This window comes from Pristis pectinata, chromosome 24 (assembly GCF_009764475.1).
Source record: "Pristis pectinata isolate sPriPec2 chromosome 24, sPriPec2.1.pri, whole genome shotgun sequence".
NCBI classification, from domain to species: Eukaryota; Metazoa; Chordata; class Chondrichthyes; order Rhinopristiformes; family Pristidae; genus Pristis; species Pristis pectinata.
Genome location: NC_067428.1, coordinates 33,242,776 through 33,266,848, shown reverse-complemented (window position 1 = coordinate 33,266,848; position 24,073 = coordinate 33,242,776). Strand labels below are relative to the sequence as shown.

The following is a 24,073-nucleotide window of genomic DNA, read 5'->3' as shown; positions in this document are numbered from 1 at the left end:
CTCAACATATTCTGGTATAGTAGCACACCAGGTCACTGAAATGGTAATCCAGAGGCTATCATAAACACAGCAAATGGAAAATTTAAATTCAATTAACTTAGTAACTCTGGAATGAAAAGCTAGTGTTGGTGACCATGTAATTGACGTAAAATTCCATTAAGTTTTCTGGTACCTTTACTCTGTTTGGCCTGTCTGTGACTCCACACCAACAGTTACATGCAGCAACTGTGAAGATGTGGTGAAGTTGCTAAGGGTGGTTGTGGAAGAGGGAGTTGGAATGTGGCAGATGACGTGGCCCCTGTAGGTGCTGAGAAGTAAAGGGTGGGGATGTCACAATGGACATGTCATAAATTACAGAGGATTATCAGTTGAATGTGCAGGAAGCCATGGCTGAGGAAAAGGGAAGATGTTTCACAAGAACTGGTGTTGAAGACCTCGTTGTTAGACCAGTTATGATGAAGGTGGAGAAACTGGAGTTCCTACAGGAAGCTGAGTGGGGGAGTGTTGTCAAGATAGCAAAGATGGGAGTCTTGAACTACTTGTGGACATTGAAATGGAGTAAGAGAAGCTGAGAAAGGGAAGGTAGAAGTCAGAGATGGGCCATGTGAAAGGGAGAGGAGGGTGTAAATTCATTGTGTAATCATCTGGGAGAACAGGAAATAGCATCAATACAATCACCATTATATTGGTAGAAGAGGTGAGGCAGAGGACCTGAGTAGGATTGAAATAAAAATTGTGCCATATATTCTTAAAAAAAGAGGTAAGTCTCCTACCTGTAACAGTTACATCTATTATTTGGAGGAAGTGGATGGAGTGGTAAAGAAGGCATGCAGCATACTTGCCTTCATCGCTTGAGTATAAAAGTTGGCAAGTCATGTTGTAGCTGTATAAAACTTTGGTTAGGCCACATTTGGAGTATTGTGTGCAGTTCTGCTCGCTGCATGATAGGAAGGATGAGGGGGGCTTTGGAGAGAGTGTAGAAGAAGTTTATCACAATGTTGTCTGGATTGGAGTGTATTAGCTATATGGAGAGGTTGGAGAAACTTGGATTGTTTTCTCTGGAGCGTTGGAGGCTGAGGGACAAACTTGCAGGAGTATATAAAATTATGAGAAGCATAGAGAGGGTAGTCTTTTTCCCAGGGAATGTCAAGTACTAGAGGGCATAAGTTTAAGATGAGAGGGGGAAAATTTAAAGGAGAATTTCACAGCGAACAGCAGGGCACAGGGGAGCATTATAGCATAGAGAGACCCTGGAGTTCAAGTACATGGTTCCCTGAAAGTGGAGTCACAGGTAGACAAGGTGGTGAAAAACGCTCTTGGCATGCCGGCCTTCATCAGTCAGGGCATTGAGCATAAAAGTGAGGAGGTCATGGTGCGGTTGTACAAGATGCTGGTGAGGCCGCACTGTGTTCAGGTTCGGTCATCCTGCTGTTGGAAAAATGTCATTAAATTGGAAAGAGTGCTGAGAAGACTTACAAGGTTGTTGCCAGGGTGGAGGGATTAAGTTCTCGAGAGAGGTTGTACAGGCCAGGACTTTATTCCTTGGAGCGGAGGACACTGAGAGGTGATCTTATAGAGGTGTATAAAATCATGAGGGGCATAGATAGGGGTGAATGAACTTAGTCTTTTTCCCAGTGTTGGGCAATCAAGAAATAGAGGGCACAGGTTTAAGGTGAGAAAATCTTAATAGGAATTTACTGGGCAGCTTTTTAACAAAAAGGGCGGTATGTCAAAAAGGGCAGGCATGGTAGTGTAGCAGTTAGTGTAACGCTTTACAGTGCCGGTGACCCGGGTTCAATTCAGCTGCTGTCTGTAAGGAGTTTGTACATTCTCCCCGTGTCTGTGTTGGTTTCCTGCAGGTGCTCCAGTTTCCTCCCACATTCCAAAGACGTACGGGTTAGGAAGTTGTGGGCGTACTATGTTGGCGCCGGAAGCGTGACGACACTTGTGGGCTGCTCCCCAAACATTCTATGCAAAAGATGCATTTCAATGTGTGTTTCGATGTACATGTGACTAATAAAGAAATTTTATCTTATGTATGTGGAATGAGCTGCCAGAGGAAGTGGTTGAGTCAGATACAGTAACAACTTCTAAAAGACAGTGGACAGATACGTGAATAAGAAAAGTTTAGAAGGTTAAGGGCCAAACACTGACAAATGGGACATGCTTGGATGGGTATCTTGGTCAGCATGGACCATTTGGGCTGAAAGGCCTGTTTCTGTGCTGTATAACTCTATGACACTAATTGCAGGTTCTTTACACAGAGAGTGGGGGGTACCTGGACTGCGCTGCTGGGAGAGGTGGTAGAGGCAGATCCGATAGCAACGTTTAAGACGCATTTAGACAGGCACATGAACAGGCAAGGAATAGAGGGATACGGACCATGTGCAGGCAGATCAGATCAGTTTAGATTGGCATCATGGTCGGTGCAGACATGATGGCTGAAGGGTTGTTACTCAGCCGAACATGAATTTCGGATCCTTCGATTGCCTAGTGTCCATAGTTCCATAATTAAAAGACATGAAACAGACAAGTCAATAGATTGTAATGTACTGCAGAATCATAGCTATAAATATTCAATTAAGACTTTGTCTCTGCTGAATTGTGGAGAACTTTGCAAACTCAGAGGAAGATTTGGTCAGTTAAGGAGAAGTCACAGAGATTCAAAGAGACACAACTGCCAGCCATCTGGTTGGATCTGGTCTGGTAATGTTGTACTTTCCTGGATCATGCATCCACCTTGTTTAACACATTTACACATTTAACATCAATAAATTGATTCTGAACTTCTGTCACAAAGTAGGTTTGCATTACCATTCATATAAAAGTCTAATAAATAGAGCCTTGCTTTAGCTCCACCTGACCTTTAGCTCCATTATGAAATTGAAACCCTAAGTTTCTTTGAGATTACTCCACTTTAATTAGATAAAATTTTCAGTGTCTGGGTTAGCATGTATTGCTCAGCAGAGATCGGGTTGAAAGATATCAGTTTTTCCAGCCTTTTATCTAACCGCTGTCCACTTTAGCTGATCCACAAGTTTCTGAGTTCTGTTTCACTACAGCAGTAGCTGTACTTCAGAAGTACTTCACTGGCTGAAGCACTCAGGCTGACCTGTGCTTATGCAAGGTACTCAGAAAATAGCTGTTTCTTTATGAAATAAATTATATTTGCTGAGTTATTATAGTTTGTTAATGTGCATGAGTGGTATATCATTCATAAAGGGACATTTTAGAAATTGCAAATGTACATACTATCACCTAGGAAAAATTAGTACTGAAGGAATGTCTTTTTAGAGAGGTGCTCCCAGGCAGCAGGTGATCAGCCTTGCCCCATTCTTGCATTATTTGTGAACGGTGGCATCATTTGTACCTTTTATAAACAACTGTAGAAGACTTTCAGGTTTGGTGGCATTGTGACTTCTTCAAGTATTAGCCATTACTGTTAGTGAGGGGGCAGGCTATGATTGCTGCTCCATTCTGTCTCTGCCCTCATTTTCAGCAGGGTCCCATTTGGAGGTGCATTTAGATGAAAGGGAGAGAAACTAAGTTTTTATATTTATTCAATCATTATCAATTTGATTGAAGAAAGTGTACAATTTTAATTTAGATTACAATATTCAGCACAATGTCATTAACAAAAATAAATACAAAGCGATATTTAAAAGATTAGTTTATTTTCATTATGACAACCAAAATCGGCCCAGAAAAATAATATTTCTATAAATACACATTTCTAAATTATTTCAAAATAGTTTACTTTTAGAAATATATAACGTTTCTATCATTAAACAATAATAGCTACTATCAAAGTGCATTTCCAAAGGATTTGTTAGAACGTATTATGGATAATTATAGCTTTGAGACAATCTGGAGAAAGTTGTCCCTGCTTACACGAAGTAAAGTGGAGAATATGTGTTGTACATTGCTTTGGAAATTTGGTTCCACTGAATGTTTTTTTCCAGAAGTGGAGTTAAAAGAGGATACATTTCTATCTGAAGCTGTCTGACTAATGATGAAAAGTTATTTGCAAATGATTCACATGAGAAACACTTAAAACTCACAAACTTTGAACTGCTTCTAACTTATTACTGCATTTTGTTTAACTTAATCATTGCCTGAACATTCTGACACTAAGTGGAATTCATTTATCACTTGTATAAAATACTGAAAGGAGGATCTTATCCTTGAGGAATGTAGGCCATCCTAAGTTTATGATCTTTTGTTTGAATGCTCTCATGAAGAAAGGGAATTGAGCAATCACAGTTCAATAAAACGTTTAGTCAGATACTCTGTTATTAAGGTAGCTTAACTAGGCAGTCAATCAGCAGCAAAAATAGATACGACAATTCCAGACAAATCTTTATAACTAATATAAATATGTTATATAATTTAGAAGCTTTAAGGATTAATCATTCAATCTCAGTATAAATGTAAGATAAATTTAAAAAAGTGCTATGTTAAATACTTTAAGAAATCAACATTTATTTTCATTGTGGCAAAATGCACACATTCTCAGTTTTGGGCCCCACTTACATTCCATGCTTTTGCCACCAAGAAGGGTAATACCTTGCTTTCAGAGACATTGCCCTTTTGGCCATGTTTCAAGAGGCTTGTCACAGTGATAATGGCCATGCTTAGTTGTTCAGAAAAGTGAAGAACTGTAAAGGCAAAATGTGCCCTTTCCTGGAATGTTGCTTTCATGATATGTAACCAGCCTTTAGGAATCTGGACCTATGATATATATATGCCTTTCTAAATCCTCCATGTCCGGATCATGCAGGAAACCCTGACACTTTGTACTACTTATACCACCATGCTTGTCACCATCACATCTGGACCCTCCTTCCCCCCAAGGCACCCTGATTTTATAGACCAGCACTCCTTTACATATCTATAAATAAGAGCATTTTTACTACAATTCATTTTAGTTCCAAGACAGCTCAAGTTTTGTTAGTTCAATATAACTATGTAATTGTACTAATGTGCTTTCTCCTACTTCAAATCCACTATTATTTGCATAGTTGTTATTTATCTTTAATATTTCTTATCAGTATTTCTGATGTGGGAAGTACAATCCAGCAGGGTTTTGCATTATGTTGTAGGATCCATGTTTTTCCTTTTTCAAATATAATGCGATCTGGAAGATTAAAATGTTATAGAAGCATGCTTTAAGTAGAGATTAGTGTTTTGATGTACATGTGACTAATAAAGATCTTATCTTTTGCAAATCCCACTTTTAAAATAGATTATTTACTGTGACGTGCAGCGTATGTATTTCTATTTATTAGAAGTTGGAAATGAGTAATTGTAATTTGACCTGTGAAAACAAAGTCACCAATTGAAAGATTCTGGTAATGCTTCTTTATTCACTGCTCATTCATGCCAATTAAAAGCTTGGGAGGTGCCACTGATTGAAAAAAAAATCCTTTGCTGTAAGTACAACACCCCTTGGCTGAACTAGAACTAGAAACTGGAGTTTCTGTCCAAAGGGGATTGAGCAAATTGAACGCCTATGAATGACTCATTTCTGTGGCGTGACTCACAGGTAATACAAGTCTCCTGAAGTCATCAGTTGCTCAGGAGACAGATAAACAATGTGAACAGCAGCTTTACCTTGTGCAGTTATAGAGAAGTAGGTCTTGGTCAAAGTGATCTTTCAAAAAAAAACCAGACATGCTTTGCACATGCTGGGCTGAGTTGGTACACAAGGGCTTCTAACACCCACACCAGAGCCCCTCCCCATTACTAAGGGTCCTCTTAGCCTATGAACACCAAGCTTATGTACAGCTTGTACATATGACCATGTGTTTGTGAGACAGGCGGAGTGGATTTTCTCTCTATCTTTCCGTCCAGATGAAGGGTCTTGGCCTGAAACGTCAACTGTCCATTTCCCTCCACAGATGCTGCCTGACCTGCTGTGTTCCTCCAGCAGTTTGATTTTTTGAACCCAAATTTATTTTGAGTTTTCCTGGACAGAACTTCCTGTATAGGTTCTCCCTAACAACATTCCTGGTAACAGCACCTGATATCATTTCTGCGATAGTTTAGGCACCCAGCGATGGTGTGACACAACTCATTTCTACAAGGCAACTTCTTGCTTATGCTCAGGTCCAGCTCCTTGTCATCAGCAACTTTCTTTCACTGGAAAAGTTTTCAGCAGATGATAGACTGAATGTTTTAGTTTGTTTTGTGAGAAAAACTCTGACCGGTATACAATTTCAGTTGTTTAATGCATCATTTTAGCATGTATGTCACTGACATACAGTAAGAGAACCTTTACATTAATAATGTATTCCAATTCATTTGTGAGCCATTCACTTTGGAGAAAAGATGGTGCTGGTTAGTGAAGATAACAATGAACCGAGGAATTACTATTCATAGAGTCAGAAAATTTAAGGCACAGAAGAGGCTATATAGCCTATTGTGTCTGTGCTGGTTGAAAGAGAGTTAACCAGCCTAATCCCACTTTCTAGCACTGGTTCCATAGTCCTGCAGGTCATGGCTCTTCAAGTACACATCCAAATACTGTTTAATTTCTGCCTCTCCCACCTTTTCAGACAATGAGTTCCTGACTCCTCTAGGTGAAAGCAATTTTCCTCTTCTCCCCTCTCATCCTTCCACTGTTAAATAACAGTTCATGAAATTGCTGGTAATTTCCAATCTCTATGATTCTATGCTGTTGCAATGAAGCTCTGTTACACTGTCCACCTTTCACTTGAGGAAGTCGTAGCTAATGTCTTATCTGATCTAGGGCCTGGCTACTCCCAAGCCTGATGACGTCTAACTATATGTGTTGGGTTGGGCATCAAATAAACAGGCTCAGATCGAGTTGGCTTCCTATGAATTAATATCCCAAGGCTCAACACTATTTCGATCCAGGTAACCTACCCAAGCCTGAAGGGACCCAACTGCAGGTCAGGTTCAGCTGGGGTATCAGAAAGATTATATGTCTACATGCCTTGCACTGGATTTGGTTTGTCCCTGGATGGGGTGGGTTTGGATTGGTTTTTAATTTTAAACCTAAGCAGGTCATTAATTTGAATATTGTCTTAATAACTCTGGATCTTCCTGCAGCTTCATCTTCATCATGTTTTGAATTATTTTCTGTTATATGCTGTGCATTTCTGGATGTTATCACCACAATGAGTGACACTGTACAATATTGAAAAGCCAGATGAACTTACCCACATACAAAAGAGGAAAATGAGCAACAGAATGAGCAGTATGCCCAGCACGATGAGTATGATTCCCCAGACTGGTATTTCTGTTATGCCAGAAGAGACAGGTGCTTCAGCTTCTGCATGAAGTAATGACAAAAACAATAGTCAAATGCAAATAAATGAAGTAAAATCTTCAATACCAGTGAGACTGAAATATAAGATTATGAGAGGCATGGATAGGGTAGATAGTCAATTTTTTTCCTATGGTAGGGATATCAAAAACAACAGGGCATAGGTTTCAGGTAAGAGGAAGGAGTTTTAAAGGGGAACCAAGGGGTAAGTTTTATTTTTACACAGTGGTGGTTGAAATCTGGAACGCGTTGTCAGAGGAGGTGATGGACTCATAAACAATGACTACACTTAAGAGGCATTTATACAGACACTTAAATAGGCAAGGTATAGGAGTATATGGTCCTTATGCAGGCAAATGGGATTAGTGTAAATGGGCAAAAAGCTTGGCATGGCACAGTGGGTCAAAGGGCTTGTTTCTGCGCTGTACAATGCTATGACTCTAAATTAAATTGGTGGCCAGTGGTTGGTCTTATTAGGAAATGGTTGTGGAATTCTGTAACTTGTGCTTCCTGTGGGGCCACTGCAGTGAAAAAGGATCAGAAATCCACACTAGAGCAACAATAGACCAATCCTGATTCTTGAAGTAAGGCTCCCCACTGAGTTTATAAGTTCAAAAGTTCACCCTATATATTGATAGTTGCCTAGAAATTGGATGTCATCCTTATTTGGTGAATACACTAAATGGCTGCTGCATTTCACCTTGACTCAAGGTAAGGAATCTCCAAAACAAAAAAAAGTTAACTAAATAGTTAACTAAATAGTGTATCTTCACTTTAAGAAATCTCTGTTGTGGTTTTCTCTCATTTAAAAACATCAGGAGTTGACTAGTGTGTTCACAGCTGGTGGCTGCTGCTGGAACTCATCCTGCCCATGGGAATGTGGGTCAGTGCCTATAAAGTGATCTCTATGTCAATCATGTAGGCTGCCATAGAAATGAGGGAAATGGGAATGGAGGAACAGAAGAAGGGGCAAAACAGAGTGGGATAGGGAAAGAGGGAGAAATCATGGTTGGGGATTAAATGCCACAAGATACTGGACCTCCCATGTTCTGGTGTGATCTGCTCAGGCTTATGCTGTGATTGGGCAGTCCCGGGTCATTCACCAGGGGTCACATACCACAGTATCTGAGACACAGCTGGTGTGTTTTTATAATTGTGCCCTGTCTGCAAAAAGCAGCACACTGAAATCATTGTTGGGGTCAGTGAACATGAAAACACCTTTCACTTCCATTAATGTACATTTGATTCTGGACATTCTGCACGATGTACTCCTTTGTTAATTTCTGTTGGTAAGTCAGAGAGATGCAGTGCACATATTGCTGCTGACATCACGTGCACAAAATGACTCAGCATTAGGTAAATGGCAGCAGCAAGGGTGGGAACTCAACAGGAAGTGGGTGGAAACACTTAAAATGTATACAAAATGCATTCTTTTGCACTATTATAAAGGCACATATGACTTTTTCTTGTACTCAACTTGTGGACAAGTGCATCAGAAAAACATTTCCTAATAGTAAACCACAAATGATAAGACTGATCTGTCTCTGATTCTGTGGGAAAACTCACATTTAAAAGGTGCTGTTGACAGCTACTGTCATCAAAATTTTAAATAATAATTCCAAATTGTGCAAATCACATCACTGCAGACATGGTTATAGACCTGTTAGTTTCTAACCCAGGAAACAGCCAACTCTCCCTTGTTATACTGCTGCTTGCCTATTATACTCTGCTGGGGATAAGGACTTACTTATGAAGAATGCCTGTATTGTAGATATCACACTTGAACTAAACACCTGGTCAATGTACTGGTGAAGCACTTTTGCCCTATTAATAGACAGATATTAAATCACAACAGCCAGACTGTTGATAATCTCATTTTGAGATGAAGCAAGAACATTGATTTTAATAATATTACACAATTCACAAGCCGAGATAGTCTGAACTGACTTCAATTCTTATTGCTAATTTTCCCAAGCCCAAAATGTGAAAAACCTAATTATCAATATGGAAAGATGGAAATATTAGAAATAATCAACATAGAAGTTGATACTTTACCCACTGACAAGCTGTCCTTTCGCAGCTGGTAGGTACCTCCAAGCAAGTTTGTTCCATTTGTTCCTATGGCAAATACTGTTTTGACTTTGTCGGCTATCACTGACTCATTTGTAGCAGCTGGGTTGAAGTAGCACATGCAAGTGCATTTAATTGATCCAATTCTATTGGGAATAAAAGGATAACATCAGTTGTAAAAGGAAATTGTTAAACTAACCTATCTGAGACTTGAGCACACATGTAATAATCTGATGCAAAATTAACATTGTGATTCAGTATCTGTTGGAAATATTGACATTAATTGAGTTTTAATCAATGTAGCTTATTAAGTGCATTTCAGAATATTTGTATATGAACAATAAATATGGCAATACTTGGCATGTAACTTTTTGCTGTTATTAATGCTGGAGAAATTAAAGATTCAATGAAGTTTGAATTAACTAAATTAAGTTTGAATGCATCCGTAACTTCCAGTATCTGTTTTACCCCATATGACAGAATTTATAGGATATGATCAGTTAGGAAACTTCTGAAGACTTTCAGAGTTCAAAAAGATAATTTTTGCTTTAACTTAAAATGGTTAGGCCACATCTGGAATATTGAGTGCAATATTGGTCACTACACTACAGGAAGAATGTGATTGCACTGGAGAGGGTACAGAAGGGATTGGATGTTGCCTGGGATGGAACATATGACTTAGGAGAAACTTGTTAGGCTGGGTTTGTTTTCCTTGAAGCAGTGGCGGCTGAGTGGGGACCTAAAAGAGGTATATAAAATTATAAGGGGCATAGATAGGGTGAATAGCGAGAAGCTTTTCCCCAAAGCAGAGATGTCTAAAACCAGAGTGTAGGTTTAAGGTGAGGAATAAGAGGTTGGAGGGTTTATCCGAGGAAACGTCTTTCACCCAGAGGGTAGTTGCAATATGGGACACACTGTCTGAGAAGGTGATGGAGACAGATATTCTCAACATTTAAAAAGTACTTAGATGAGCAGTTGAATCACAAGGCGTAGAAGGCTACCGACCAGATGCTGGTAACTGGGATCAGTATAGATGAGTACTTGATGATTGGCATGGGCATGATGGGCCAAGGGACCTGTTTCTGTGCTGTATGATTATGGTTCAGCAGTTATCAAAAGTCAAGCAACAGATAGCTAAAACGAAACAGATTTCGGAGAATTATAGCAATGGAACTGTTTCGCCACATGGTTAAATTTAGCTCCAGGCACAGTTAAATTTTGTATTGATATACTTATTTCACAAACCAGTTTTGGATACTGTTATTGAGCTGGATCAATAATAGGTAATATTTTTGTTTAATCTCAAAAATATTTAAAATGTAGTAGAAACCCTCTTACCTCAGCCCTGTAACTTTACAGACACGATAGCTATCTTTGAGTAAGCTGTTTCTGTATAATGCCATGAGCTGAAAAATATAACAGTTCAGTACTGATTGCATACGTTTCAAAATATAAAATTAATTTTATGGAAATGTTGAAACAGATTCATAAAGCAGAATTTTTACAAAAAATGTACATGCTGTAAAATGTATGACACTTAGAAAATACAGAGCAAAGTATTTTATGCATCTGGTCTTGTGGGTCTACAGGTTTAAATTTCAAGCAGTGTCAACAAGATGGTCCTTACCATTTCAGTAATATTGTTAACTAAACTTTGATATTCAGGGGAATTTGGGTCATTAAGTTCTTCAGTAAAATTTCTGTTTATAATTGTGAAATTAAGTTCAAATGACAAGTCTCCTTCTCGGGCTTCAAGTGCAGGTACAGTTGTTTGTGTTTCTGGTTGCAGTTCTTGATAGCCTAATATTAAGATGGGAAACATTAAAATGTTATTAATGGTTTCAGGAAAACTATAAATGAATATCAAATAGCTTAAGTGCACCAACTTCAAGATTACAATTAGATTCATCGTTAATTTTTTTTACTGAAAGTGAGAACTTAATCTTTTTTCATTTTCTTGGAATAGTCTGTCTTGAACTTTTTCTCCTTTAGCTGCCGTGATCTGGGTCTCAATTACCCTTAAAAAATCTTTGTGGGTATTTGGAAAGAAGCTGCAGGACTCCGCTCCTTGTTTTTTTGTCACATTGAGAGTATTGGAGTTTGAATCATTCATACGACTCTATGACTCTATAACCATGAAAGCGATATATGTCCAACCTAATTTTTCAACTTTAGTAATGACTTCCTGTTTAATTTATTCAAATAAATGATTTGAACTAATGCATACCATTTACATAGAGGCTATTTTCATTCAATGAATATGCTCCCAATTGAGTGATTTTCTCGGTATTATCCCTGAACTCACTGTAGACATCAACGATTGCAACAGTGGGATCATTTTTAAAAGAACAAAATGCTTCAATTTTAGTATGCTCTGTGTTTCTAGGACTGGAACGAAAAGGAACATACAGTTAGTGAAAGTCATTACGAAATGCAAAATTGATGTATTTAAACTGAAATATTAATATTTCTAGATATCTTACATAAATATATTTTATTAAAATAACTAAGATCACTTTCATAATTACTCTATAATGCTGAAATGACATTAAACTTAGAAAGTCAATTACTGAGCAAAAATTAAAATGCTGTGCAGTTCAATGAATGGGAAAGGAGCTTGTCAACCACATCAGCTGTGTTTACTATTATTTTCTGCTTGTTACATTTTGATTTGAAAAATCATTCATATATGTTGTAGGAAGCAAGAATATTTGATTTTAAAATGCTTTTTCCTAAGATGTCCATGAAAAGCATCATTCTTTCCAGAGATTCTGACTGACACTTTTTGTTGGAACTTTTTGTTTTACTTTAAAACAAATTAAATACCTTAATCAAGAGTCAGTAGGAACATCTTACCTGAAAGATATGTTGTTACAATTTGAGAATGTTCTTGCTATCTTGCTGTTACTGTATAAGTTGTTGAGCTACCAAAATTAACAGTAAATGTTTTAGACAAAGGAGTACACCAGTGCACTGATTTATACCAATCAACTTCATTTTGCACTTACCAAATTGATAACATTGCTTGATTCAGTTATATATGGAGGAGAATTGGGATTTTGTAAATCTGGTGTGAATTTCAAATTGGTTATAGTGAAAGTGATGTTGTAATCAATGGGTTTTGTTTCTCGATTCTCTGGGACAGTCACTACCACGATGGGACTTTCAGCTGTAGGGAAAGAATAAGTCATTATACTGGGAATGTGTGAAACTGAAATTAAACATTTTGTAACTTCACCAATTACATTTGGAATAAAGAATGGCAACTCTAAAATTGGATCTCTCCCTTTAACCTCTGAACTAAAGTGTGTTCTTGTAAAAGTCTACCTTGTAGTTATTGGATATCAGTGAACCCATTTGTTGGTGTATGTGAGAACAGGCAACTTACTGAAGTGCCCTAATGAGAATTCACAAAGTGGATTTTGCTTACTTTCTAAATTTGGATTGTCTAGTTGCTATGTATTTTACCTTTCTGTCTGAACCCACATAAACACTTATTCTCATGAACATAGACTTAACACACAAAAATAAAAGTTGCACTTACAAGTAGACTACAATTTTGTTAACATCTTATTGATATAAATCAATAGGGAAGTATGATTGCTGAGAAGTTGAAGGACACCTCTGTATGTGCAAATAGATAGTTGGTTAGGGTTGGGCAGCAAATGTTTTATGCGTGAACCACTGTGGGGAAATTCACTGACAGAAGAGGTCCAAGGAATCAAAGGTATTCCGTTATGGGGCCCTGAGGGGTAGAAGCTTAGAGATGTAGGGAGCATTGGAGGGGGATCAGAAGGCACAAGGGTCCGTGTTGGGACTGGTGCAAGAGTTGAGCAGATGGTTGGCCAAAGGGTCAGGGAAAGGAGAGTTCAGAGTGAAGGACAACTGCCAGGGATTGCTCAAGAAGGATTAGCAGCTAGAGCACTAGTGGAGAGAATAGTGTCAGTCGTTGATGGTGAGGAGTTGGCATATGGGAAGGGAGGTTCAATAGTGGGGAGAGGATGATGTTGTCAGGAGCGGAGTGGCTGGGACCTTGGTGTTTTTCAGGTCAGGTTGACAAATAGATGGCTGGCATGGCTGGGCAGGGCAGTGGGTGTGGCTGGTGTCTCTCTTCAGGTTGACAGAATTCTTGGTGGAGGGGATCAGGCATAGGTCAAGACCTTGGGTGGGTGTCACCACTGGGTGTTGGGACTGGGGAGCCCAAGGGAGAGCTGAGTTAAATTCATCACCTAAAGAGGTTCCCATTACCAGAATGGGACCTCCTCAGGCAGGTTCCCTTTAAGTAATACTGAAATAGTCCTCAAATGCACTGTGAAGGACTGTTCCTGTCCCACAAATGGAGTAGCCCATGTTAGTGTAGATGACAATTATGGAACTGGTGTCCAGGCTTGTGTTGTATGCCATTGGGCACTGCCCTGTATACCTGGGTTTGTCCATGTGTTCGTTGTACATGGAACTCGGGAGGAAAGTCTCAAGCTCATGTAAATCTCAGGGTGTTATGGCTTCAATTGAATTGAATTATGTGGTACATAAAAACAGGGCACATCTTGATTCAATTTCTAAGCAGATCACTTTTAAACATTGTAATTGAAATCATAGTCATTCAACCAACTATCACAAGCTAACATATTAATTTGGCTTCTTTTTCACTTTCCATCAAGATCCATGAGCCTTAGTCAAGGACAAGTCTGCAGAGTCTGTAGGTGTCAACTGAGTTATTGGGATAGCAGTTGCTCCAATCAGTGGTCAGGTAATTGGCTGCTTCAATGAGTAGTTAGCTCTCCTGACTGTTGCAGACTTCAAGTGGATTCCTCATTTTAAATTTGTTCTAAAGACTTAAGCCAATTTTGGATTCCCATGGAGATTACAGCTCCTGTCCATCATAGTTTCAGAATGATTTTCCATATTACCATAAAAAAATGTTAAAGAAACTATACTCACTGACTGAAGGAGCTGCTTCAGTGTAACCTGTAAATAGAGAATGTGACATTTAAGAGAAATACCAAATGGAAAGTTATCATAAACTAATAGAATAAAATTCAATACTTTTAATTGTTTTCTCTAAAGTTGCTAAAAGAAATGTAAAAGAACAGAATAATCCTTGAAACATAAATACCATTGACATAGAGGCTGTTACTGTCCAGTGAATATGCTGCTAAGGAGGAGATGCCCTTGGTCTTGTCTCTGAATTCACGGTACACAGTAACCTTGTTAACTTCCTCAGGATCAGGGTCATTCCTGAAAGAGCAGTTTGCAAACACTCTGCTGTCCTGTATATTGGCTGAGCTGTGAAGTAGATGAATGAACAATTAAATAATTCAGGAAATGTTGTGAAAACCTCCTCACCATCTTCTCATACATTCTCTTGCAATAACATGTTGGGGCTGAAATTGCTCAAACCATTACTGCACAGTGTGCTCCATCTGCATCAGTGAACTGATTTGAACCAGTGTAATTATGTCAGAGTCAAACAAAGAAATGTTCGTGAAGTGTTTGACTAGTACAAAACAACATGTTTAGTTATTGGTAGCCTCCAGAAGATCAAAATAATTTCTGATATTGCTGATTGAGATCACCCTGTCATCCTTTATATTTGTTGGGCTACAACAAAATGGATGGATAATAGATTAAGCGAATCATGAAAGGGTAGTTTGATTTCTTACTTGGAAGAATTAAGATTTCATACATTTCTGTATTAATTTAAAATGTGGGCTGAGGTGACATAAACAATTACAGGCAATATGTAAATCAACTCCCTCAACCACTTTGAACCATTATTTGGAACTAAATTGTACAAAGTATGTCCATTATTCTCACACTGTTGTGGTGTTCCCGAGAAATTAATTTGCCCAGAAGTATTATTTGTTCACAGTCCTTTGTATGTTCTTGTACCACCTTTTGGTATCCTTTGACATTTCATCAGCACATTTTTGCCCCTGTTCCCAAAAATTACCTCCAGAAGCAAACTAGTTAGAACATAGGAATAGAAATAAATAGAAGAAGGAGTTGTCCATCTGTCTTGTTAGGTCTTCTCCAGCATTCATCAAGATCATGGCTATCTTCTTCCTCTGTTCCAATACCCCTTCATTCCCATAATGTGCAGAAATGTATTGATCTCTGTTTTGAATGATCACAATGACTGAGGTTCCACTGCCTCCATGGTAGAGAATTTCAAAATTTCATCATGAGTGAAAACATTTTTTGTTTTCTCTTTTGTCAGTGGCCTAGCCCTTATTTTCACACTGTGCTGCCTGGTCCTAGACTCCTCAGTCAAGGGAACATCCTCTCTGTATATAACCTGTCAAGCTTTTTAAAATTTTTTTCTAAGTTTTGATGAGATCTTCTCTCCTTTTTTTGAACTCTGAATACAGTGCCAATCTTCTTAATCTCTCCTCATGTGACAAACTTGCCATCCCTGGAACCAAACTAATGAATCTCCACTGCACTTCCTTCCTGACAAGGTAAGGAGACCAAAACAGTGCACAGTGCTTCAGATGTGTTCTGACCAAGGCCCTGTACATTTGCAATGAGACCCATTTACTCCTGTAATCAAATTCTCTTGTTACGAAGTTCAATGCAAATGATTTCGTAGTGTTGGTAGCAGGTGTTTGGATTCGTAATGGGTGTTGAAGATGCTGGAAGTCAGTTGTTATGCATTCTGCACTAAAGGAGTGTCATAAGACTGGAGGAAAAATTGACTTAGGAAAAAGTGATGGATTCTGTAGACAGTAATCTACCTAATTCAAGCTTTATAGTACCATTACTGCCACAGGAAATTCTGTTTGCTGAGGTCTGGCTGTGAGAGCTAAATTTGCTTATCAATGGCCTGGGATGGATTAGGGGAAATTTCTCCAGTTTGGGATAAGTGTTGGGATCATTAAGAGGGAGGTTGGGAATGGCAATCTCTAGGGAGAGCTCTCATATTTCTGACTGAGCAGGGACTCTTTGTGATGTGGCAGAAAACTGAAGCACCTGGGGGAAATCCAAACGATCATTGGGAGAATGTGCAAACTCCACCTGTGATAACACTGGAGGTCCGGATTGAGGCCACAGCACTGGAGCTGTGAGGCAGCAGCGCTATCCACAGTGTAACTGTGCCACCCAATGTTGGGGTGGTATATTACTTCAAGAACCTATCTGACATGGGTACCCTGGACCCTGTTCAGGCAAAGCCATTCCAAGTAATGCTGAAGCAGGTACACAGGTACTTGAAGCCAGCTTCTGCAGTAGCCCACAATGTCTGCCGGCCTTGCAGGTAACATCCAAAATCTCTTAAGTGGTGACCAGGTGTGCCGGTGCATGTCCATATCCTTCTGCGTGATTATGAATCTGGCACACAGAGGATTTGGAAACACCATTGTGGATGTGATGGAATTCTCTGCAAATCCACAATTTTGTTTTGAGAATGATTTTTCACAAAACTATGTTCCAGTGTCATCTTGCCACATTGATTTCACTATCAGAGGTAGCATAAGAAAACGTGAATACTTTTGCAGTGTCATTTACTTTACTAAAGTCATACAGTCTTGATGCAAATAATAATTAGGAGATCAATATTCATTACCTGATTGAGAGAACTTTGCAGCTGGAGAATGCGTTTTTGATCTTGCTGCTTCTAAACAGTTTGTTCAGCTGTAGGAAAGCAACAGTCGGGGTTTTAGATGAAAAAAATCACAAATAATTAATTAATTATGTCAATCATTAATTTCCCAACTGACCTGGAGAGTAACAATACTTGCTGCAGATCTGTACAATGCCGAATTGGGATTTAGTAAATTTGCTGTTGAGGCCAAGCTAGTTATAACGAAGGTCACATTAAAATCAAAGGGATTTCTGGTCTGAATTGGTGGCACTGTTGAGAAGAAAAACGAGAAAAATAACCAAACTGAGCATAAATAATTTCTGTTGCTGATTCATTTATATTCTGTAGAATTAATGTAGGTTAACCAGGAAGGTAGAAAGCATACACTGGGACAGGTTATATGGAGAGGAGCATTCAACATTGTTGACATCCAACTACCTATGTAATTAGAACTGGAACTGCCCCAATCAGAGAACATCAAATTGGCAGCATCCTGTTGTAGAAGGTTCTCCTTATCTCATTGAGCTTTTCACTATTTTGTGGTTTCATGTATTTTGTTTAAACTTGGATTTCGGCTCTAATATCTGCTATCTGCCACCTTTGTTCTAGCTACTCACAGATGTAAAGTTAGCCGATTAATGGTACCTGACGTAAAGTGGACAGGATGACATAGCACATATAGGATTTCTGAAGCTTTCATATAATTTAACTTCCAACAAGTTCCTCAGTTTTCAAAAGAGAATAATAATGATGCACCACTTGTAAATCTAATACATTAGGTACTCAGTTGGAAAGGACTGGGAAAGTGGCAGTGGCGTTGTGTGTGTGATTCACACTCAACCAGTGAGCCAAGTGCAGGAGCTGTACAAATTTCCTCCTGCCTTCTAATTATCCTTTCATCCAGTACTGACCGACTGTTGGTCTCCTTTGCACAAAGACTTGGACCTAACACTGCAAAAACTCCAATGACCTCTTGAGTTGACACAGACACCTAGTGCACACTTTTACCGTCACTGCATCACTAATGAGGCTAAATGAGCTCAGTGAGACTTTAATAAAGAATATTCAGTGTTGTTACCCACTGCAAAAAAAAAGGAAATACGAGGAAACAGAAACTGTACTCACCAGCTGAAGGTGTTGATTCATGGTAACCTGAAAAATAGATAGGCAATAAGTCATTATATGCATTAACATCAATTGTTCTTATGAAATTCTCAATTTGATCTTACTGATGAAATTAAACAAAACAGAATATTCCTACACATGATAAATACCATTCACATAGAGGCTGCTATTGTCCAGTGAATACATTCCGAAGGAGGAGATGCTATTTGTCTTGGCTGTGAACACACGGTACACGGTAACCCTGTTAACTTCCTGAGGATCAGAATCATTTCCGAAAGTGCAGTTTGCATTCACTCTAGTGTCCTGTATATTGTCTAGGCTGTGAAATAGATGGAAAAACAATCAATTATATCAAGAATTGTTATTTTGAAATCCTCCTCAGATCTTCCCATAAAATAACATAACCCAACATAAAATGTTGGGCTGAAATTCCCAAAACTGGTACTGCAACTATGTGTGTGCTCCATCTGCGTCAGTGAACTGATTTGAATGGGTGTAATTGTGTCAGGAGAGAACAAAGTCAAACAAAGAAAAGTTAGTAAAGTGTTTGAGAAGTAAAAAACGTGTTTAGTTTCTGTTAACCCCTGGAGGATCAAAATCATTTCTCAAAGTGTTGTTTGAGAGCACTTTGGCATCCTTAGTATCTGCAGGGCTGTATTAAAGTAGATGGATAGTAGAGTAAGTGAATCATGAAATAATATTTTGATTTCTTATTTGGAAAATTTAATATATCATCTATTTCACTGCCTAATTTTAAAATGTTAGTGTTGACGTTAGCAGTTATAGTAACATGTTTGTCAATTTGTGAATTAGTTTGGATGATTATTTGGAATAAAATCATGCTAAGTCCAATATATTCAAACTGTTGTAGTGTTTCTGAGAAATTAAGTTGTCCTGAAGTATTTGTTTAAGGTAACATGATGGAGGTCTGAAGGGAGAGCTATGATGATGGGGAAGTATATTACATGGAGGATCTAGCTGAGATGAATTCCCAACACCACTCCCAATGGCCTGGAGCCTAATCAAGTAACTTTTTTTAGTACTCATGGCCAACTTCTGCTTGACTACATAGAACGTAGAACAGTACAGCACAGAAACAGTCCCTTCGGCCCATGATGTTGTGCCGAACTAATTAAACTAGTAACTCAAGCCTCACCAAACGAATCCTTTCTGCCTACACAATGTCCATATCCCTCCATTCTCTGCACATGTGCCTGTCTAAGAACCTCTGAAACACTTCTATCGTATCTGCCTCCACTACCAGCCCTGGCAGCGCATTCCAGGCACCCACCACTCTCTGAGTAGACGAGTGCCTGAGAGCAATGCAGATGTGATACACAGTTTTGCTTCTGGCACGTGGAAGATTTTGAAACACCACTGTGGATATTGTGGAACTCTCCACAAATCCAGGATCCTGCTTTCAGAATGATTTTTCGCTAAAATGAGTCCCTTTGAGATATCTCAACATTGATTTTTATATTATCATTTTCACAGGTAAAATGCAAACGCTTTGGCAGTGTCATGTACTTTACTAAAGTCACGCACAATGTTGAAGCAATTACTAATCAGGATGATTATTAATATTTCTTACCTAAATGAGAGAACTTTGCAGCTGGTGAATGTTTTGTTGATATTGCTGCTGCTAAACAGTTTGTTGAGCTGTAGGAAAGCAAGAGTTAGATTTATAGATAAAAGAAATCACAAGTAATTAATTAATTGCATCAATCATGAATTGTCCAACTGACCTGGAAGGCAACAATACTTGCTGCAGATTTGTACAATGGTGAATTGGGATCTTGTAAGGTTGCTGTTGAGGCCAAGTTAGTTATACTGAAGGTCACATTAAAATCAAAGGGATTCTGAATTGGTGCCACTGCTGTTGACAAAAATAAAAAAAATGTGAAAAATTCCTGTTGTTGAATCATTTGGATCCTGCAGACTGAGGGTAGGTTAACCAGCAATATGGAAATCACAGACTGGGAGCAGGTTTAATGGAAAGCAGTATTCAAAGTTAGTGGTGTTGACTGGTCACACCTCACACTCTTTCTATTGTCATATACTTTCCAACACTGCATCTCTACTAAGGAGGCTGCACTTGACAATATTTAGTGTGTCTTTAGTAAATAATATTCACTGTTGTCACCTAGTCAAATGAAAACAAATGTTACATGAACATAGAAACAGCAACTGTACTCACTGGTTGTAGGTGTAGATTCATGGTAATCTGAAACAAATGAGAAAAGCATCATGTAAAACGTGGCAAGTTATTGAGGATTATAATTGATTACTTTCATGAAATGTTCTCAATTTAGTCAGATTGATATAACTGAATGAAGCAAAACAGAATATTCCTATAAATGATGAATACCATTCACATAGAGGCTGCTATTGTCCAGTGTATATGTTCCAAAGGAGGAGATGCCCTTCGTCTTGTCTCTGAACACACGGTACACGGTAACCCTGTTAACTTCCTGAGGATCAGAGTCGTTTCTGAAAGTGCAGTTTGCATGCACCCTGGTGTCCTGTATATTTGCTGGGCTGTGGAATAGATAGAGAGACAATCAATTATAACAAGAATTATTCATTTGAAATCCTCCTTAGATATTCCCATATGCTACACTGCGATAACATAAAGTGTTGGAGCTGAAATTCTCCAAACTGGTACTGCAACTATGTGTGTGCTCCATCTGTGTCAGTGAGCTGATTGAACGGGTGTAATTGTGTCAGGAGAGAACAAAGTCAAACAAAGGACAGTTAGTAAAGTGTTTGAGAAGTACAAAACATGTTTTGTTACTTTTTAGCTTTGGAGGATCAAAATCATTTCTGAAAGTGCTGTTTGATAGTCTCAGTATTCGCAGGGCTGTATTAAAATAGATGGATATAGATTAAGCAATTTATGAAACTATATTTTGATTTCTTATTTGGAAGATTTAAGATATCATTCACTTCTCTGCATAAATATAAAATGTTGGGGATGAGATAACTCAGACAGTTACAGGTAATATGTATGTCAAAGCCATAAACTATCTTGGATTATTATTTGGAGTTAAATTTGCAAAGTAATCACAGTATGTTCAAAGTGTTGTAGTGTTTCTGTGAAATTAAATTGTCCTGAAGTATTATTTGTTCATAGTAACATGATGGAAGTCTGAAGGGAGAGTTATGATGATGGGGAAGTATATTACTTAGCAGATCTAGCTGAAGTGAGTTCCCGCCACCATCCTCGATGGCAATTCCTCTCCAGATAGCACTGTAGCAGGTCTTTAAAGTACTTAAGGCCAACTTCTGCATGAGTAGACTACAATGCATATGGGCTATGGAGATGTGATGCAAAACCTGAAAGTGATGTCCACATGTGTGATTCATGCCTGCAGATGTGCCAAAGCATGTCCATGCCCTTCTGCACGACTATGCGCCTGGTACATTGAAGATTTGGAAACACCATTGTGGATATTATGGAGCTGTCCATTCATTTCATAATTTTGCTTTTAGAATGATTTTACACAAAAACAGGTTCCTTTGTGATATATCCACATTGTTTTTACTGCAGAGTTATCACAGATGAATGTGAATGCTTTAGCAGTGCCATGTACTTTTACTAAAGTCACACAATGTTGAAACAAATAGGTATCAGGATGATGATCAATGTTCCTTACCTGAAAGAAAGAACTTTACAGCTGGAGAATGTTTTTTCAAACTTGCTGCTGCTAAACAGTTTGTTCATCTGGAGGACAGCAAGAGTTGGAGTTTTAGATATACGAAATCACAAGTAATTAATTAATTGCATCAATCACGAATTGTCCAACTGACCTGGAAGGCAACAATACTTGCTGCAGATTTGTACAATGGTGAATTGGGATCTTGCAAAGTTGCTGTTGAGGCCAAGTTCGTTACAGTGAAGGTCACATTAAAATCAAAGGGATTTGTGGGCTGAATTGGTGCCACTGCTGTGAAGAAAAATGAGAAAAGAAACATTAAACTGGGATAAAAAAAATTCTTGCTGCATCTTCCCTTAGACTAAAGATAGGTTAAGCAGGAATGTTAAAAGGGCAGCGGAAAAATTTCTGCAGTTGTTAGTGGGACCAGATGTGATGCAAAAGAGCATAAACAATGTTGGCATCCAACCAGTTTGTCCATTGGATTTGTCAATGGGATTGGAACTGCCCTAACCAAAGGACATGGAACTGACTGCATTGTGTTGTGGGAAAGTGCGTGCTTGGAGCTGCATTGGACACTTGTACATTTTACCAAATTTAGGTTATGGCTCTTTTTTTCTGATATCTGCTACTTAAGAATATGTACTTGTCCATCGTCAGTCCATTAACACACTTGATATACAGGGGACTGGGAGACAGTAACAACAGAGTTCCTGAAGAGGATAATAATGAAGAATGGCTCTAAATCCAACACTTTAGGTGCTCAATTAGATGGGACCTGAAAGCAGGTGATGCCTTTTGGTGTCTGATTCGCCCTGTAGCCCATCAGCCAAGCGCAGGAACTGCATGAATTTCTTGCGGTCTCTAAATTTTCATAATTTCACTGTTCAGTCATTAATGACCAACTGTTAATCCCCTAGCCAAGGCACATCCTAAAATCCCAGACACAACACTGCAAAAGTTTCAATGACCTCTTGAGTGGTCACAGATACTCAGTACTTCTTCAGCTCAGCACGCCACTGTGCTCATGGACCGCTCAATATGTCACACACTCATGAATCACATGTTAATCTGCCAAACAGCATATAAGCAGACCATAAATGAATCACTGTTCTAACTCTCATCCATTCCCAGAGATTGCACACAGAGCATGCTGTCCAGCCTCATCAGACACATCACCCAAACACATTGCATAAAACACATCCTGCACAAAAACATCCGTTCTTTTCTCTCTGTATTTTGCAGTAGAAGTTGGTGCTTAACCAGTGCAAGCTGCAACAAACTCTCAAGTGACATGGATGTTGGCAACAATGCACCTTCCTGGAGGGATCAATAATGGGCAATTTCTTTTTCTTTTTTCCCATTTTCTTTGGAGCAGACTCGATGGGCTGAATGGCCTACTTCTGCTCCCTTGTCTTGTAATCTTGTGAACTTTGGGTGGACCATGATGGAATGTATGGTGGTGCTGAAACCCTTGATGGTGATGGGATGGTCACATCTCATCCACTTTCCATTGTCACAACTTGCCATCATTGCATCATTACTAAGGAGGCTGCAATTCCCAACAACTCCTGAATATTCCATATACAATATTCCATTGAAAGGAAATAGAGGAAAATTTAGAAGAAATGTACTCACTGGTTGAAGGTGCTGATTCATGGTAACCTGAAAAATCAAAAAGAAAAATGTGTAAGATGGAATGTCATCTCCATATAATTGAATAAAATTGAATGTTTTTATACAATTTAATGAATTTGTTTTATCATTTATGTAAAAAAACATAATATTTCTTTCAGTGATAAATACCATTCACAAAGAGGCTGTTAGTGTCCAGTGAATATGTTCCTAATGAGGAGATGCCCTTTGTCTTGTCTCTGAACACACGGTACACAGTAACCTTGTTAATTTCCTGAGGATCAGAATCAGTTCTGAAAGTGCAGTTTGCATGCACTCTGGTGTCCTGTATATTTGCAGAGCTGTTGAATAGATGAAGAGAAAATTAAATAAATGAAGAATTTTTATTTTGAAATCCTCCTCAGCATCATCCAGTACATTCCTTTGCAATAATATCAGGTGTTGGGGCTGAAATTCCCCAAGCTGTTCCTGCGACTTTGTGTGTGCCCCCTCTTCATCAGTGAACTGATGTGAACCAGTGTAATGGTTTCAGTGGGGAACAAAGTCAAACAAAGGACAATTAGTGAAGTGTTTGACAAGTACAAAACAATATGTTTAGTTACTCTTAAATTTCAGTTGAACAAAATTATTTCTGAAAGAGCTGTTTGAGAGCACTCTGGTAGGGCTGTATTAAAATAGATGGATATTAGATTGTGAATCATGAAACAATATTTT

At 38.6% G+C, this 24,073-nt stretch overlaps 1 protein-coding gene across 1 annotated transcript in view; it reads right to left on the bottom strand.

The window, feature by feature from the left end:
• Positions 1 to 3,714: 3,714 nt before the first annotated feature.
• The window catches only part of LOC127582743 (mucin-16-like), a 39,193-nt gene continuing 18,834 nt past the window's right edge, over positions 3,715 to 24,073 (bottom strand). Inside the window, exons 24-45 of the mRNA XM_052038305.1 lie at positions 23,531 to 23,700; positions 23,363 to 23,389; positions 21,879 to 22,015; positions 21,725 to 21,792; positions 20,437 to 20,606; positions 20,266 to 20,292; positions 19,814 to 19,944; positions 19,660 to 19,727; positions 18,218 to 18,387; positions 18,069 to 18,095; positions 17,080 to 17,213; positions 16,926 to 16,993; positions 14,478 to 14,647; positions 14,303 to 14,329; positions 12,370 to 12,530; positions 12,218 to 12,285; positions 11,589 to 11,749; positions 10,989 to 11,161; positions 10,700 to 10,767; positions 9,347 to 9,507; positions 7,185 to 7,297; positions 3,715 to 5,137 (exon numbers count right to left, since the gene is read on the bottom strand). Of these exons, the coding sequence (XP_051894265.1) occupies positions 5,048 to 5,137; positions 7,185 to 7,297; positions 9,347 to 9,507; positions 10,700 to 10,767; positions 10,989 to 11,161; positions 11,589 to 11,749; positions 12,218 to 12,285; positions 12,370 to 12,530; positions 14,303 to 14,329; positions 14,478 to 14,647; positions 16,926 to 16,993; positions 17,080 to 17,213; positions 18,069 to 18,095; positions 18,218 to 18,387; positions 19,660 to 19,727; positions 19,814 to 19,944; positions 20,266 to 20,292; positions 20,437 to 20,606; positions 21,725 to 21,792; positions 21,879 to 22,015; positions 23,363 to 23,389; positions 23,531 to 23,700 (2,389 nt within the window). The 3' untranslated portion in view covers positions 3,715 to 5,047. The remainder of the gene's footprint in view (positions 5,138 to 7,184; positions 7,298 to 9,346; positions 9,508 to 10,699; positions 10,768 to 10,988; positions 11,162 to 11,588; positions 11,750 to 12,217; positions 12,286 to 12,369; positions 12,531 to 14,302; positions 14,330 to 14,477; positions 14,648 to 16,925; positions 16,994 to 17,079; positions 17,214 to 18,068; positions 18,096 to 18,217; positions 18,388 to 19,659; positions 19,728 to 19,813; positions 19,945 to 20,265; positions 20,293 to 20,436; positions 20,607 to 21,724; positions 21,793 to 21,878; positions 22,016 to 23,362; positions 23,390 to 23,530; positions 23,701 to 24,073) is intronic.